The sequence below is a fragment of the Sebastes fasciatus genome, chromosome 8 (genome assembly GCF_043250625.1).
Source record: "Sebastes fasciatus isolate fSebFas1 chromosome 8, fSebFas1.pri, whole genome shotgun sequence".
Lineage (NCBI taxonomy): Eukaryota > Metazoa > Chordata > Actinopteri > Perciformes > Sebastidae > Sebastes > Sebastes fasciatus.
In genome coordinates, this window is record NC_133802.1 from 22,366,948 (window position 1) to 22,382,442 (window position 15,495).

The following is a 15,495-nucleotide window of genomic DNA, read 5'->3' on the forward strand; positions in this document are numbered from 1 at the left end:
ATACAGAAAAGTCTATGGTTAGGCCTACTTGGCTCATACTGACAAGTATACAGAAAAGTCTAAGTGTACTTGGCTCATACTGACAAGTATACAGAAAAGTCTAAGTATACTTGGCTCATACTGACAAGTATACAGAAAAGTCTAAGTATACTTGGCTCATACTGACAAGTATACAGAAACGTCTAAGTGTACTTGGCTTATACTGACAAGTATACAGAAAAGTCTAAGTATACTTAGCTCATACTGACAAGTATACAGAAAAATTGAAGTATACTTGTACTTAATATTTTGATCGAGATACACTTAAGAAACATATAATTGAGTATTATTGTCTTATAGGCCTACAGAAAGGTATACTTGGCTTGTAGTTGTGCTCACTTTTTGATAGAGTCGCCCAGTGCCCCACAGACAGACTCAGGAAATCCTTTGTCCCCCGAGCCATCGAACTGTACAACACCTCTAGGGAGGGGGGGAGGGACAAAGGAGGATGGTCTGCATGACAGATAATAATGCACTATACTCACTTTTAACAGTCTCTTCTGCACTATATTCACTTTTTTAATAGTCGTGTATCACAGCTGTTACCCTGCACTATATTCAGTTTTAACAGTTTTCTTCATCTCCTTATATTTTTATATCTGGTATATTTTTTTGTACTTTGTACTTTGCACTACTAACTTTTTTACTGCCTTTTTACTAGCATGTTTTGCACTATGGAACTGTGATGCTGGAAAGTTGAATTTCCCTCGGGATCAATGAAGTTACTATCTATCTATCTATCTATCTATCTATCTATCTATCTATCTATCTATTTTGTTTATATACTTAATTTTTTCCCTTTTTTCAAGGTTGTTTTCATATATGCAATTTACAGTTCGTAATTACAAGTTTATAAACCAATTTTTAAGTAGATGAGCTTATAGACAAACTTATTAAGTACACTAGAGAAAACAACTTCAACATTCAAAATTGAAATAAAATTAAGAAAAATAAATAATAATAATAATAATATTAATAATAATAATAAAAAGTTACTATCTATCTATCTATCTATCTATCTATTTTGTTTATATACTTAATTTTTTCCCTTTTTTCAAGGTTGTTTTCATATATGCAATTTACAGTTCGTAATTACAATAGTTTATAAAAAAAAATTTAAGTAGATGAGCTTATAGACAACCTCATTAAGTACACTAGAGAAAACAACTTCAACATTCAAAATTGAAATCAAATTAAGAAAAATAAATAATAATAATAATAATATTAATAATAATAATAAAAAGTTACTATCTATCTATCTATCTATCTATCTATCTATCTATCTATCTAGTTGTGCTTACTTTTTGATAGTCGGTTATTAAAGTGTGTGCATTATAAATGACCTAATGATAATGAATCTGAGAATACACTTTGTGACTTATGTGTTTGGCATACAACTGGATTATTTCATTCAAATTTAAAAGTATAAAATCAGAGAAGACCAGATCGGCAGACAGATGGCCTGACTAAAGCTAAATAAACGCGTGCGCGTGGTCGACAGTACATGTGTTCAAGAAGTCAATCTGCCCGGCGGGTGTGTGACGTAGTATTAAATAGTCTCCTCACAGTCTGCAATCAACCAATAGCTATCGAGTACACTGGAATGTACAGCATCCAGTCAGCCAATCACAACGAGCGATGGTTCGAACGTCCCTCTGCTGCAGCCATGTTGTGGTTTTGAATGAGGAAGAAGCGGGAGATAATACTCTTCAACGAGTTTTATATGCAATTTAAAGTCACGTTAAGGAGATATAAATGAGTCAGGGTGTAACTCAACATGATAACGGTTTATCCGAACGCGTTGGTTGCGACTTGTGGGAGTTTAAACACACTTAAACCATAAATTAGCTCGTGTTAGCTAGCTAGCAACAAGCTAAGGGAGTTAGCATAGCGTGCTAGCTGAAGACAAACTAGCTCATTCTCAGGTGAGCAGCTAGCGGTTAGCTCGGTTCCTGAGAGAGTAACATGATAAAGGTGAGGAGGTTTAGCCTTTGAAGTAGCCGAATAGTCGAATGAAGCACATTCGCTTCATTTGGTTTGACTATATAGTGACAGCTGAAAGTAGCTTCTTACAGCGATTTGATCTTCTAAAAACCAGCTAGCGTTGTTTTCTACAAACTTTTTGAGCCATGTTGAATAAAATCTATGAATGGATAGAAACAAGCTTTGCCAATCTTCGCAACGGTGTACCACCACCAGCTGCTGCAGCTGCGGAGGAGGAGGAGGAGGATGCACACCGAGCAGCGGGAGATGGTCCGATCAGCAGGAAAAGACCGATTGAATGGTATGAAACTGTTAAAAGCATTTATTCCCTTGTGTAAACCAGAAGTTACAGACCGACCCACAATGTGCTTTGAAGTTGTTGTTATGAGTCTGTGTAACGCTACTGTGGAGGAGCCATTCATTCATTGCCTCACTGGGTTATTTCACGTTTCAACCATGTGTTTTTTTGTTTGTTTATTAAGATCCCCAGCAGCTATTCTTCCTGGGGGTCCACATAGTTTACATGGTGACAATACAATAATACACATTCACACTACTCATCATAATACACTAACATAATTCTAACATTGTTTTGTGTTTTTTTGTTTATTAAGATCCCCATTAGCTTTTGCATAGCTGCAGCTATTCTTCCTGGGGGTCCACATAGTTTACATGGTGACAATACAATAATACACATTCACACTAATCATCATACACTAACATAATTATAACATTGTTTTGTGTTTTTTTGTTTATTAAGATCCCCATTAGCTTTTGCATAGCTGCAGCTATTCTTCCTGGGGGTCCACATAGTTTACATGGTGACAATACAATAATACACATTCACACTAATCATCATACACTAACATAATTATAACATTGTTTTGTGTTTTTTTGTTTATTAAGATCCCCATTAGCTTTTGCATAGCTGCAGCTATTCTTCCTGGGGGTCCACATAGTTTACATGGTGACAATACTAAAATACACATTCACACTAAGATAAGATATTATCAGGAAAAATAGGAAATTCAGGTGTCAAAGCCGCAATATCAGCAAACAGAGTGAAACACAGGAGAAGTAAAAGGTATACAAAATATATATAAACAATAATAGAGATATAAAAGATACAGAGTGAAGTATTGGACCAGACTGCTGAGCAATAATCCAGATGAGATAAAACCAAAGCTTGAATTACTTGTTTAATTGTTTGTTGTGTCAGATATTTTGCACATCTCTTATTACAGACAATGTGCTTTGAAGTTGTTGTTATGAGTCTGTAACGCTACTGTGAAGGAGCCATTCATTCATTGCCTCACCGGGTTATTTCACGTTTCAACCATGTGTTTTTTTGTTTGTTTATTAAGATCCCCAGCAGCTATTCTTCCTGGGGGTCCACATAGTTTACATGGTGACAATACAATAATACACATTCACACTACTCATCATAATACACTAACATAATTATAACATTGTTTTGTGTTTTTTTGTTTATTAAGATCCCCATTAGCTTTTGCATAGCAGCAGCTATTCTTCCTGGGGGTCCACATAGTTTACATGGTGACAATACTAAAATACACATTCACACTAAGATAAGATAAGATGAACCTTTATTAATCCCTGGAGGGAAATTCAGGTGTCAAAGCAGCAACATCAGCAAACAGAGTGAAACACAGGAGAAGTAAAAGGTATACAAAAATTATAAAAACAATAATTGAGATATAAAAGATACAGAGTGAATGGGTGAACATAGTGTTTGCAGTCCGTAAATAAGTAAATGTAGTATGTACAATAAATAAATGTGATATGTACATATGTGCAGTCTTTAAAGTGGTATATAGGATGTATAGTGTAAAGTAAGTGTAAAGTGCGCCAGTGGTTAGAGTCCAAGATGGTTGCAGAAGTGCATGTTTAAAGTTCTTAAAGTCCTCATACTACTCATCATACACTAACATAACACATCGTAATACACGTCAACTGTAAATAAAACAAAAACAACAGACAAAGCTTAAATAACAAAAACACAAAGAAAATGGAAATACACATTCACACTAAGATAAGATAAGATGAACCTTTATTAATCCCTGGAGGGAAATTCAGATGTCAAATCAGTAACATCAGCAAACAGAGTGAATCACAGGAGAGGTAAAAGGTATACAAAAATTATAAAAACAATAAATAGAGATATAAAAGATACAGAGTGAAGTATTGGACCAGACTGCTGAGCAATAATCCAGATGAGATAAAACCAAAGCTTGAATTACTTGTTTAATTGTTTGTTGTGTCAGATATTTTCGCACATCTCTTAATTACAGACAATGTGTGAAGAAATTGTAAATTTGTCGAAATGTTATCAACTGTATAGCATCAATGTGTTTTTTCCCCTTTAAGTTTGGAAGATGGACATAACATCCACCAAGATGGCTCAATCATAAAGAAATCTCGAATGGGTAAGTAGTCACTCACTTTGTTACATATTATGATTCAAGATGTTTGTCACGCCGGTTATACAGGTACAATCGTGTGAAATGCTTTTTGCTGGGAAGCTCCATTAAAATAATAAGTTATATTACAATTATAAAAGGAAATACTTTGTACAAGGACATATTAAGAACATATACTGTATATACAGTATAAGATATATATTTTTGTGTGAGAAGGTTTCGTATGAATTATCTATTTAAAAGTGATGGCCTGGGGGAAAAAACGTTCCTCAGTCTGCTGGTGAGAGTCCTGGGGGTCCTGTGTCTTCTACCAGAGGGTATGAGGGAAAATAGGCTGTTGTGGGGGTGTGTGTTGTCCTTAATGACCCTCAGGGACTTCCTGAGGCACCACTGGGTCACCCTTTCAGGCTAAAAGTCCTTAAGCGCCTCAGAGAGTACAGGCTCTGCTGGGCCTTCCTGACTACAGCGGTGGTGTGGGTGGCCCATGTCAAGGTCATATGGATGTTGACACATATGATGTTAAAGGTGTCCACCCTCTCCACCGCTGTGCCGTTGATGGTGACAAGTATATGTGATGATATACTGTAGCTACTCAGTCACTTACAATCTTATCTGTCTGTTTCAAATGTCTCTAGGAGATCTTATTGACACAGTCAAAGTTGCAGCTGAAGGGGTTAAGAGTCACAGCTCCAGTGTGGCTACATGGATGAGGAACAATGTGACCCCTACCTTGAGAAATATACTTCCTGCCTCCCCTGGTCCTCCACCTGGAGAACCCCCGCCACAGCCCTCAACGTCAGCAGCAGTCTGGGCTGGGATGCCGGTAAGGAATGAATGTTTGAGGCCTGATTGTAGAGATGTCAAAACATTGTTTTCCTTTATTCAAACATGCCATATATGTGTTTGGTTTAAGGTTATTGAAAGGAACTGTCTGGATGAGACGTTCGCTGCTCCCTCGACAACTTTGGAGTGGAAAACATCCAAAACAGGTAAGATTATCACGTAAGCGTTTGCATCAAGGTTGCTAAGGTTTGTGTGGGCTTTAAGCTCTTGGAGAGAAGTTAATTATTGTACTGTTTTTTTTCCCAACTCTAGAATGGTTGCGCAATGAGAAAACCGTTATGGGATCAAAAGTCTGTAGGCGACAAGTGTGTATGAGTCCTACACATCGTGAACTGCCAAAAACAAATGGGCACTCAGTCAACTTGCCACCCTCTATCACCCCAAAATTGCACCCCTCTCCACGGCTAGGCAGGCCCCTAAACCTCCGACCGTGTGGAACACCAAGGTATTCCTTGGTTTTTACCTCTAGAGAAAAACTTTCCCATTTCAATAGTTGCTTTTTGTTGTATGATCTGTATTGTCAGTTGATGATGTTTTGATTACCACACCGTCATTTTGTGTCTGCAGTTTTAGTGGAGTGGCAAGCAGCTCCTGCACCAGCATGTATGAGAAGACATTTCCCATCAAAGTGGTGCAGAGCCCAACACACAGCTCCTCATCCGGGCGCATGCACAATGTCAGGCCCCGCTGCACAGCACAGCAGGTCAGACATCAGGACAAATTTGATTCTTTTTAACTCAGTTGCTGCATTTTTTTCGTTTGATCTCATGGTTCTCCTCTGTGTTTGTCCAGTCTGTCTGTGAAGAGGAGAAGGAGGCCTACAGGCAGCTTCTGACCATGGTCTCTGGTGGTCAGTCATCTTTCCTACACAACGGCAGCTCACACGCCATCGTGAGGTCACACAGAGATTTGTACGTATCCATACAAATACAGTAGACTTTGACAATGCTATATTCAAACTGTTAAAGAAATATGTAAAGGAATATAGAGTAGGGGAGCACAGATGAAATAGTTCTGTCAGTCACAGGCCAGTTGGGGGCTCCAAAAGCATATAAGATCAACAGTGGTACTTTATCCAAAACTCTAGTTTTTGTGTCAGTTGCTCACTCTGTGTAGCCTGGAAGTTATTTAAGGATACTCACTGGTAGTTGCGTGTGTGCTTTGTAGTTGGAACTGGCTTGCAAGGAATACAACTACCAGTCAGTATCCATCTTCACCGCAGTCACAAACTCTCCCTACATTTATATAATAATAAATACATTTAATAGTTCTATGTTTATCCTTTATCACGTTGACTGTTCTGGACTGTATCTACATAGTGTCTGCTCCCTCATCTGCTTACCCCTGTCACTTTCTCATCAGCACCAGCTTCCTGACCACCAGCCGCAGACTGCTACAGTTCTCTTCCCCTACTGGGTCAGCAGTAGAGGCTTCAGAGGGACCCAGCAGCCCCCCCAGCCCCAGGGGCATGTCTAGCCAGAGCTCCAGCAACATCCCCAGCCCACTGGGTGCCTCCAGCAGGCCAGGGATCCAGACGTGGACCCTGGACACGGACCCCAGCACCAGCAGAGCAGCTACTCTCACATCAGTTCCTTCCCCATCCGCTCTGCAGGATAACTCTTCTCAGGACACACAATCATCAGGTAAAAAGTCTCCCCCACTTCTGTGTGTATGTGCACTTAATGGAAATATAGGCATCATGAAATGGGATATCATAAGTAAATTACTCCTGTATTTCTTCTTTGGTTGTAATCTCCTTGTCTTTCCTTGCAGCTCATGATACTGACTCTGTAATTATTGTAAATGAGCAAAAGGGTAAAAAGAAAGACGGCTCAAGGTTAGTATTTGTTTTCACTCACTGTTGTTATTTTGTTCCTGACATTGTTTCTTCACAAACTACATTTCACTGTAGTTAATAGTAATGCAATGTGTAATATGATCAAACATTACAAATACAAGCATGGTCAAAGATGTAGACGTCTTAACTTTTCATGTTGGATGCTGTTACTTTAATTCTGAATTTAAATTGAATTTATTATTTGGACACACCAGGTTAAAGGGTAATTTTGGTATTTTTCAACCTGGATCGTATTTTCCCATGTTTTTGTGGCAAACTGACTTATAGACAAACAATTTTTGAAATTGGTCCAGTATTGAGGGATAACGCTGTAACTGGCAGACTCGAAATGAGCTAAGCCGGCAAGTGAGCAGCGTTGCGTTCACTAAAAGTGCTTGTTTTTGCCACTGACAGGCTCAGATTGTTATCTGATTTTTTTGCCTTGTGTTGATCCGGCACCTGAAAAAACCTTTCGGATGTGCGTACTCCACAGCTTTTTTGTCCTATTAGTCTGTTAAACACAAAAACATGGGAAAATGGGGTCCAGGCTGAAAAATACCGAAGTTACCCTTTAAGTCTGTGACACTTGCTGGAGTAAAAACAATGACTTGTGTCATCAAAGCTTCGAGTCAACTCAAGTGTCTTATTTGTATACACAATAACTGATTTCTCTGTCTGTACAGTGTGCCATGTTTCCAAGCCGAGTTATGGATCAAAGAATTGTAAGTACACTCTAATGTATTTAATTATATACTTGATCCATTATTCACTGATATTATGTTTGAACAGAGGAAAACATGTATCTTTTGTCACTGTAGGACTAGTATGTACGACTCCCGGGCGAGAGAAAGACGGAGACAGATTGAAGAGCAGGAGGCCCTGGCGGCCCAGCTGCTGCGACAGGTGAATGTGCAACACTGAAGCCTTCTTTCAGATTCAGTTTTATCGTATCCGCTGTTTCCCGACCTTTTATTATCCCACTAACCTGTGTCATGTTGTTACTGGTTCCCAGCGCCTGTCTGAAGAGGGGCAACGCAGCCCAGATGTGGAGGTCCACGTTCGAGTTCCTTTGGAGAAGGAGGTTCCTTTGACTCTTGTGATAGAAGAAACAAAGCCTTTGGAAGAGAAACCAGAATTCCCTGAACTCACAAAGGTGTGGTCATTGTGTCTTAATGAGTATGCAGGGTTTACCATGCTTAGAATTTACTTAGATGAACCAGCAATAGACTTGCTCTCACTTAGAAGATTATGTATTTCTGAATTTCTTATTTCCTGTTTTTTCACATGGTGTCTCTTTCTGTTAAGGAAATGGAAGCTGAGGTGGACAGGGCACTGAGAGGAGGTAACCATGAAGTTTTAAGTGAAGGTTTTGGTCTCAGCCTCACACGCAAAGACCTGCAGACCCTCAGCAACCTCAACTGGCTCAATGATGAGGTGAGTACACATTATCCTCAAGGTCAGATTTGTGTGTGCATGATCAGCAGGCATTCATTTCACACCAGATGGACACACTCTTCATTTGTTTATGCATACATCGTAATATTCCAAAAGATACATGATTATATTCTGCATGCAATAATTGCTGCACAACTGAGCCATACAGTTGTGCTGGGGTTAATTGAAGCTCTCCCTCCTTAATCTCTCAGGTGATTAACTTTTACATGAACCTGCTGGTGGAGCGCAGCAAGGACCCCAAACTGCCAACAGCCAATACGTTCAACACGTTTTTCTACCCCAAGCTGCGAAGCAGCGGCTACTCTGCTGTCCGCCGCTGGACCAAAAAGATGGACATCTTTTCTAAAGACATCCTGCTGGTTCCTGTCCACTTGGGGGTGCACTGGTGCCTCTCTGTAAGTCACAATGAGCACGACTGCGAAGCCAGAAGTAACAATCTTGGGAATTATATTGCAATTTTTTCTTATTGTGCAACTCTTTCTCTCAGGTGGTGGATTTCCGCAAAAAGGCCATAATGTACTTTGATTCCATGGGAGGAAACAATGATGAAGCATGCAGAATATTGTAGTAAGTTTCAGTTTCAGATATGTTTGCTTGTTGAATGGGATATGTATTTGGAGAGCTCAATGTAACTCCTGAAAATACACTTTTATGAGCCATGAAAGTGTAAAGAAAGTAATTCATTTTGGTTTCCCCAGTGACTACCTGCGACACGAAAGTAAGGACAAGAAGGGCAAAGAACTGGATACCTCAGGCTGGACTCTGCACAGCAAAAAGCGCCATGTAAGTCCTAAACACAGGAGGGTGGAGAGCATTAAGTAGTCTGTTTTCATTGTTGTGCCATGATGTGTCATCAAACGGAATGTGTTTAGGAATTTCGGGATAGGTTTCCATTATCAGCAGAAAGTTCCAGGTTGTAGTTCTTGTAGCAAGTAGTGCTGCATCCTTGTAAAACGTGTTCTGGTTCATGCTGGACTGCAGCAGCATTGTTAATCAGTCTTAATATTCATGGTATGGTTTTGTTTACATTTCACAGTTATTTCATGGCATTTCATGCTCATGGTTAGCACCCAGGTGTCCGTAGCCATCAATACTATTCGCACCCAGGGCGGAATAGCCACTGTGGCTTACACCCAGGTGTATATAGCATGGCTGAGACAAGCAAACAATGCTATTTGTGCCAGACTTCGGCACACATTAGATACTGTATGTGTATAAGTACTGTATGTATATTTTTCCTAAACCTAACCATGTAGTTTTGTTGTCTAAACCAGAAAATAATAACTTAAAAAAAAAACAGAAAATAAATCAACTAAGTGAAAAGTAGGCTTCTCGGGGGATTTGAATCCTGGTCTTCAGGGTGTAAGTTCTGAGTTTGACCCATTCAGCCAGCAAGACCTACTCCTTGCATGTGCTTTGTCACTCTTTATATCACTACTACTATAGCCGGATGTAAATAGCCAAATAGCTGCCGTGTGACTATTCACACCCGGGTGCAAATAGACACCTTCCTTTATTTCATTTGCACCACCTTTTGTAGTCATGCAGTATTCACAGGAGTAGATTGCATCAGCTACATGTAAAACCCCCTCCAAGTTCTGTGTAAAGCCGTTACTAAGTTCTTGGTAGCTAGTAGTGAGTTTGACAAATAACGGGGCTTGTGAAGAGGGGAAAGCCTCCCTCCACCACTACATAGAAAGGAAAAGCCTATAAATCATCCGCTGGCATACAGCCTACTTTGTTTCACTGGCACATCCATCAAGTGGTCAATATCGGGAAGCAGCACGTCTACTAGCTTCAAAGCGATGCACCTGTGGAAATAGTCTTAGTTCACTGGTTGCTGGTTGTATTTAAGGAGCAGCCCAGCCTGTAGGCTTATCTTGAATTCAGTAATTTATTGTTTCTCATTAAAAAGAACAGTATTATTGTGTTGCATTGTCTTACTGTGACTTTTCTTTTGCACATTCACAAGTGAGGCTAGATCATTGGAGCAGGGATACATCTGAAATAACAAATGAAGATAAACTATACTATACATTGTGTAAATTATATTAATAATGCTATTGCGTTGTCAAGAACAAAATGTCTCATGATGCTGGATGCTTGTCTTGGTAAACAAATGACGTCAAAACATGGTAGAAAGTGAATTTTCAGATCAAAATCATTAGGGCTGCAGATAACAATTATTTTCAATGGCAATTAATCTGTTGTTTATTTTCTCGAGAAAATCGATGAGTTGTTTGGTCTATGAAATGCCAGAAAATGGTAAAAAATGTTGATCACTGCTTCCCAAAGCTCAAGATAACATCCTCAAATGTCTTGTTTTGTCCACAAGTCAACATTTTTTAGTTTACTCTCATAGAGGAGTAAAGAAACCAGAAAATATTCACATTTAATATATTTTATTTAAATATATTTGTTGATTGATTTAATAGTTGACGACTAAACGATTGATCGTTGCAGCTCTAAAAATCGTAGCAGTTGGTATAGTAATTAGTTAATCATTGTTATTTATAAAATATTCTGTCCAACTTATACAGATAATTATAGTCATTTTGCATTGTGAAATGTCCAATAACGTGTTTATTCTTCCTTTGCTCTCAGGAAATCCCACAGCAGATGAATGGTAGCGACTGTGGAATGTTCACATGCAAATATGCAGATTACATTACCAAAGACAAGCCAATCACATTCACACAGGTAATCACAAGCAAAGATTTATCTGGTAAGCATCATGACGGTGGCCGAAAAATGTCTTACGTGACCTCTCTTTTTCTTCACAGAACCAGATGCCCTACTTCAGAAGAAGGATGGTTTGGGAGATAGTGAACCATAAGCTGTTGTGATATCAGTATGGTTGTGAACTTGTGTAGTCGGCTCGCGATGTTGGAAATATGAGTCGTAACGATGGCTGAGCTACGTTCAACAGCAGGATCCACTTCCAGTAGTCCTGTTCTGGGAAAGACTTGCACACCAGCTCATCAGATCAGGAACCAGCTCTACCGTCAATCAAGCTCTCAGCTGATGGGACGTCGCTGGAGCACCACGCACTGCCTCCCAGTCCTCTACTCCACTTTGTTGTTTTTTGGTGAAGCCATGGAGTAAAGCAGCTGAAACACTGCGTGTTTTGTATTGCCCTTGTGCTGACTTACAAACCATACTCTGAGCCGCAATGTTCAGTCTGATGCAGACATACGAAGTTTACATTTTTTTTACTTACAGGGAGATGAGCCGCATCGTTTTATAACGACAGTCATACATTTTGGTGTCGATATCAATGTTTGATACTCATGGTACGTTCAAAAGAAAATGGACTTTACCATAAAAACTGAAATTTGAATTGTCTTAAAAATCTGTCTCTTTGTGTTTGGACGATGAGACTTGTTTTTTTTCTCCATAATATGAACATTTCACCTAAAACAGAACTATTTTTGTATTTTGTTTGATTAAAAGGCTCGAAGGTCTTGAAATATTGCCTCAGAGTATGATTTAAAATGAAAATAGAAAGTTTTACTTTGCCACATATTTGCAAGTGTACTGAAAGTCTTAGTTACACCGTAAAACAGCAGGATTAAAACCTTGTGTTAGTCTTGATAAAAGATTGTAAATTAAGGTTCAAAGTCTATTTTATGTATTTCAGAGTCTTTCTTTTACAGCAACTTTTGGGCATATTCAATATATTTTCAACTTTGTACATACTTAAAACATATACAGCCTCTTGAACAGTGTAATATACTTTTTCTTTACGTATTTCGTATCTATTTTTTATCTAGATTCAAGTCTGTTTTAGAAATACATGCTCATGTATTGTGACTGTTCTTTGTGTAATACCTCAAAATCAATTGGATTTGATATAAAAAAAAAAAAAAAAACTGCCACATTTGATAATTTGATAAACATGAAAGAACCTGGACGTGTCTTGGCTTGTTTTATCTCAAACCTGCAAATGGTCCCTTGTGTAACAAGAAGCACACAAACCACTTTGAAAAAAATGACAAGTTCCAAATCAAACCAAGTTAAAAGTTTAATAGCTGTAGGGTTGTTTTTTCTATGAAGAAGACAAAGACCTGCATCATGGCACAGACAGACAAACATTTAGAGAAGAAGACTGCACAGACATCTCTGAACATGAGTTACAAACTGACCCCATACGTGACGTGATGTATTCAATGACCTTCAGCTAAAAGATTTCTACTCGATCCGACATTAGCAGCAATAGTTCTTTAGACTCAATAACCCACCATTCAGCTTTTCTTCAATATTTTGGATTAGAAGTGATGGAATGACGATGGAACACAAATTTAAAGATGTAAATATTTCAGAGTAGTTTGATAGAACAAAAAAAATATTTTCAACATTAGCAGTGCATGAAAAAAAAAAAAAAATACAAGCCCACCAAATCTTCACTATCCCTTTCAGTGAAATCTAAGGCATTTCTGTGAAGTTTAATTTTCTCCTGGAAATGAACTGTTTCATGGTTTAAAAAGAAGAAAACCGCATCAATTACTCAGCAAGAACGCAAACACAAAATGTAACCAGAACATAGAAGTTGCAGCTGGATGGAATGGTGAATTACATCAACATGACGTCCATGTAAAATAAAAGTTGGGTAGACAAGTGGGCAACACCTGCCTTCATTCACATAAAGCACACCTGCCATATATTTTATTTAGAGTTCCTACATTTTCAAATTAACAACTACATTTTGGTATGAAATAGTTCCCTTTTAATGCAGCAATTTTACTAACAATTAATGAACCAAAGATGAATGTGTCAGTCAGAAAACAAAAACAAAATCTCAACATATGAATAATGAAAGATGAAAGCTTCGTGAGCCAGAAGTGATATTGTGAGGTGATCCATTGTCATAATGTGAGGTGTCTCTCGGATATCTGTAGTATTGCATTTATAAGGATAATAAATTAATTGCATAGATCGTCAGACCTTGGGCGTGTTTTTTTCCGAACATTGGACGGAAGAGTTAAAGGATGTGGACACAGTACCAGCTGTGAACAGCCATGAGACCTACTGTAGTCGGTTATTGCCTGTGAACCTTGTACACAAACTGAATCTACATTTCTCTGGCGGGATGAGGTAAGTCAAGGTTTTTGAACATATATTTCTCTTACGTTGTTCCCAACTGCTTGAGGGCACAACTCTGTAACAATGCATCTGAACCTAGCACACATAATTCATCCACGATCAGGAGTCATGTTTGCAAAGTGTCAACATTTGTGACACGGACAGAACTGAAATATCTGTAAAAAAAAACACACAACAACATTAAAGCCACTTTGACATCAACACTGAAACCAGAACGAGAAAAGTACGCAAACATACAAACAAATTTCAAAAAAAGTTGCAAACATCTATTTCTCACTATTTGAAGCACACAACACACTATCAAAAATAAAAACAAAACTTCTTCGAAAAATAGGATCAATCTTAAAAACTGAATTAAAAAAAACAAACTTTAAATAAGAAATGTAAAAAAAACATGAGGGTGAAAAACAGAAATGCAGAAGTAGATGCAAACACACAACGATGGCCAGTATTAAAGCATCTCTGTACTGGCCATAATAATCCATAATGATAGTGTTTTCTGAAGATATAACAGGACAGAGCCACGCTTTACCAGTTGATCTCCACGTCTATGTAATAACAACTTCATACTCTAATAACAACATCTAACTCTTGCTTCGGAAAATACATTTTTTTGGGATGTTGTGGAGATTCAGCTTCCCCGTCTATAAAGGAATCACAAGAGGAAAACACAGCAATATTGCTATGCTCAGACATTTTGGTATAATATTGTTATTAAAATAACTGAAGCATTACTACACTGATAACAGGAAATCAAAAGAAAGCCTAAATACATTTAAATCTCTTATTTACAGGCAGCTCTGTGTGAGATGTGATCTCTGTTAAGCAACTTTGGGTTTCATCAAGTGGAGCAGCTCAACGTGAACGTTCTGATAATAATCTCTGGAATGCTTTAAATCTATTTTTGCTCTTTTGAAGAAATCTTCTCCGTGAAATCATCTCTAAATTTTCTTTGTAATCTTCTGATTGTCTGAAGCTTTGTCGAGATTGTTGGAACTATAAATTAGAGTCAAGTGCCAAAAAAAAGCGATCAGGTAGGTTTAATACCTGATAAACTTGCCGCCACTTCGAGAGACGCTAATCCAAATCAGCACCATATCTGTCTACAATATGAGTCAACAGCTTTTTGAATGACTTTTTTCTTTTTCTTTTTGAGCCCTGTATTCAAATATTTGCACCAATCAATCAAACTAGGAAACATGAAGCTAGAAACACACCAAAACTAAGAATTATGTACAAAAAAAGGCAGGTTCAAAGCCTGAAAGTATCAGACAAAAAAAAGTGAAGTAAAATCAGCATCTCTTACAAAACGGTGAAAACATAACTCAAAATAAAACATGGTGTTGAAATGTTATTTTCCTGCTTTCATTCTAGCTCCCCGGAGTAGTATTAGAAAAAAAATAACGTCCAAAAAACGTTTTAAACGTATGTAGTGTGTGTCTGTGTGTGACTGTTATCAAAATAGACGCTCCCTGTTCCGTTCTTCCGTTTCCCATTGCCTGCCATCCTCCAGCCTTGGTTTGTTTTGGAGTACAAGAGTTTGTTTTAAAATATGAGTTTGTAGAAAATATCTTTTTTTTTTTTTTTGTCCTTTCTGTGTAACAGTCCATGTTCCTCCCGAGTGTCTGGTGCCTTACGTGCAGAGTCGCTGTGCCGAGTTTCAGCACTTGGGGCCCCTTGAGAGTCGCTCCGGCTCCAGAGGAAGATCTGATGCAAGGTGACAAATAAAATTAGAAACAAGAACTACTGCTGCACCAGTAACATTGTAGCAAGGAAAAAAATATATGCAAATAC

General features: G+C 38.2%; 2 protein-coding genes across 5 annotated transcripts in view; one reads left to right on the forward strand and one right to left on the reverse strand.

Annotated features, from left to right (window-relative positions):
- The window catches only part of rbms2b (RNA binding motif, single stranded interacting protein 2b), a 212,966-nt gene that overhangs the window by 176,899 nt on the left and 20,572 nt on the right, over nt 1–15,495 (reverse strand). For 3 of the 4 annotated variants that reach the window (XM_074644329.1, XM_074644330.1, XM_074644331.1), the window contains exon 14: nt 12,610–15,408. The gene's annotated coding sequence lies outside the window, so the exon portion shown is untranslated. Of the gene's footprint in view, nt 1–12,609; nt 15,409–15,495 lie in introns of those variants that run through there. The other variant, XR_012594972.1, reaches the window with a different exon arrangement.
- Nucleotides 1,630–12,508, forward strand: senp1 (SUMO specific peptidase 1). Its single transcript, XM_074644318.1, has 18 exons — nt 1,630–2,323; nt 4,411–4,469; nt 5,099–5,286; nt 5,377–5,452; nt 5,559–5,751; nt 5,874–6,009; nt 6,099–6,217; nt 6,669–6,949; nt 7,080–7,143; nt 7,827–7,865; nt 7,962–8,046; nt 8,156–8,296; nt 8,449–8,577; nt 8,790–8,993; nt 9,086–9,165; nt 9,297–9,381; nt 11,203–11,298; nt 11,382–12,508. Exons 1-18 carry the CDS (start codon nt 2,169–2,171, stop codon nt 11,442–11,444), a joined length of 2,193 nt encoding a protein of 730 aa, XP_074500419.1. The 5' UTR covers nt 1,630–2,168; the 3' UTR covers nt 11,445–12,508.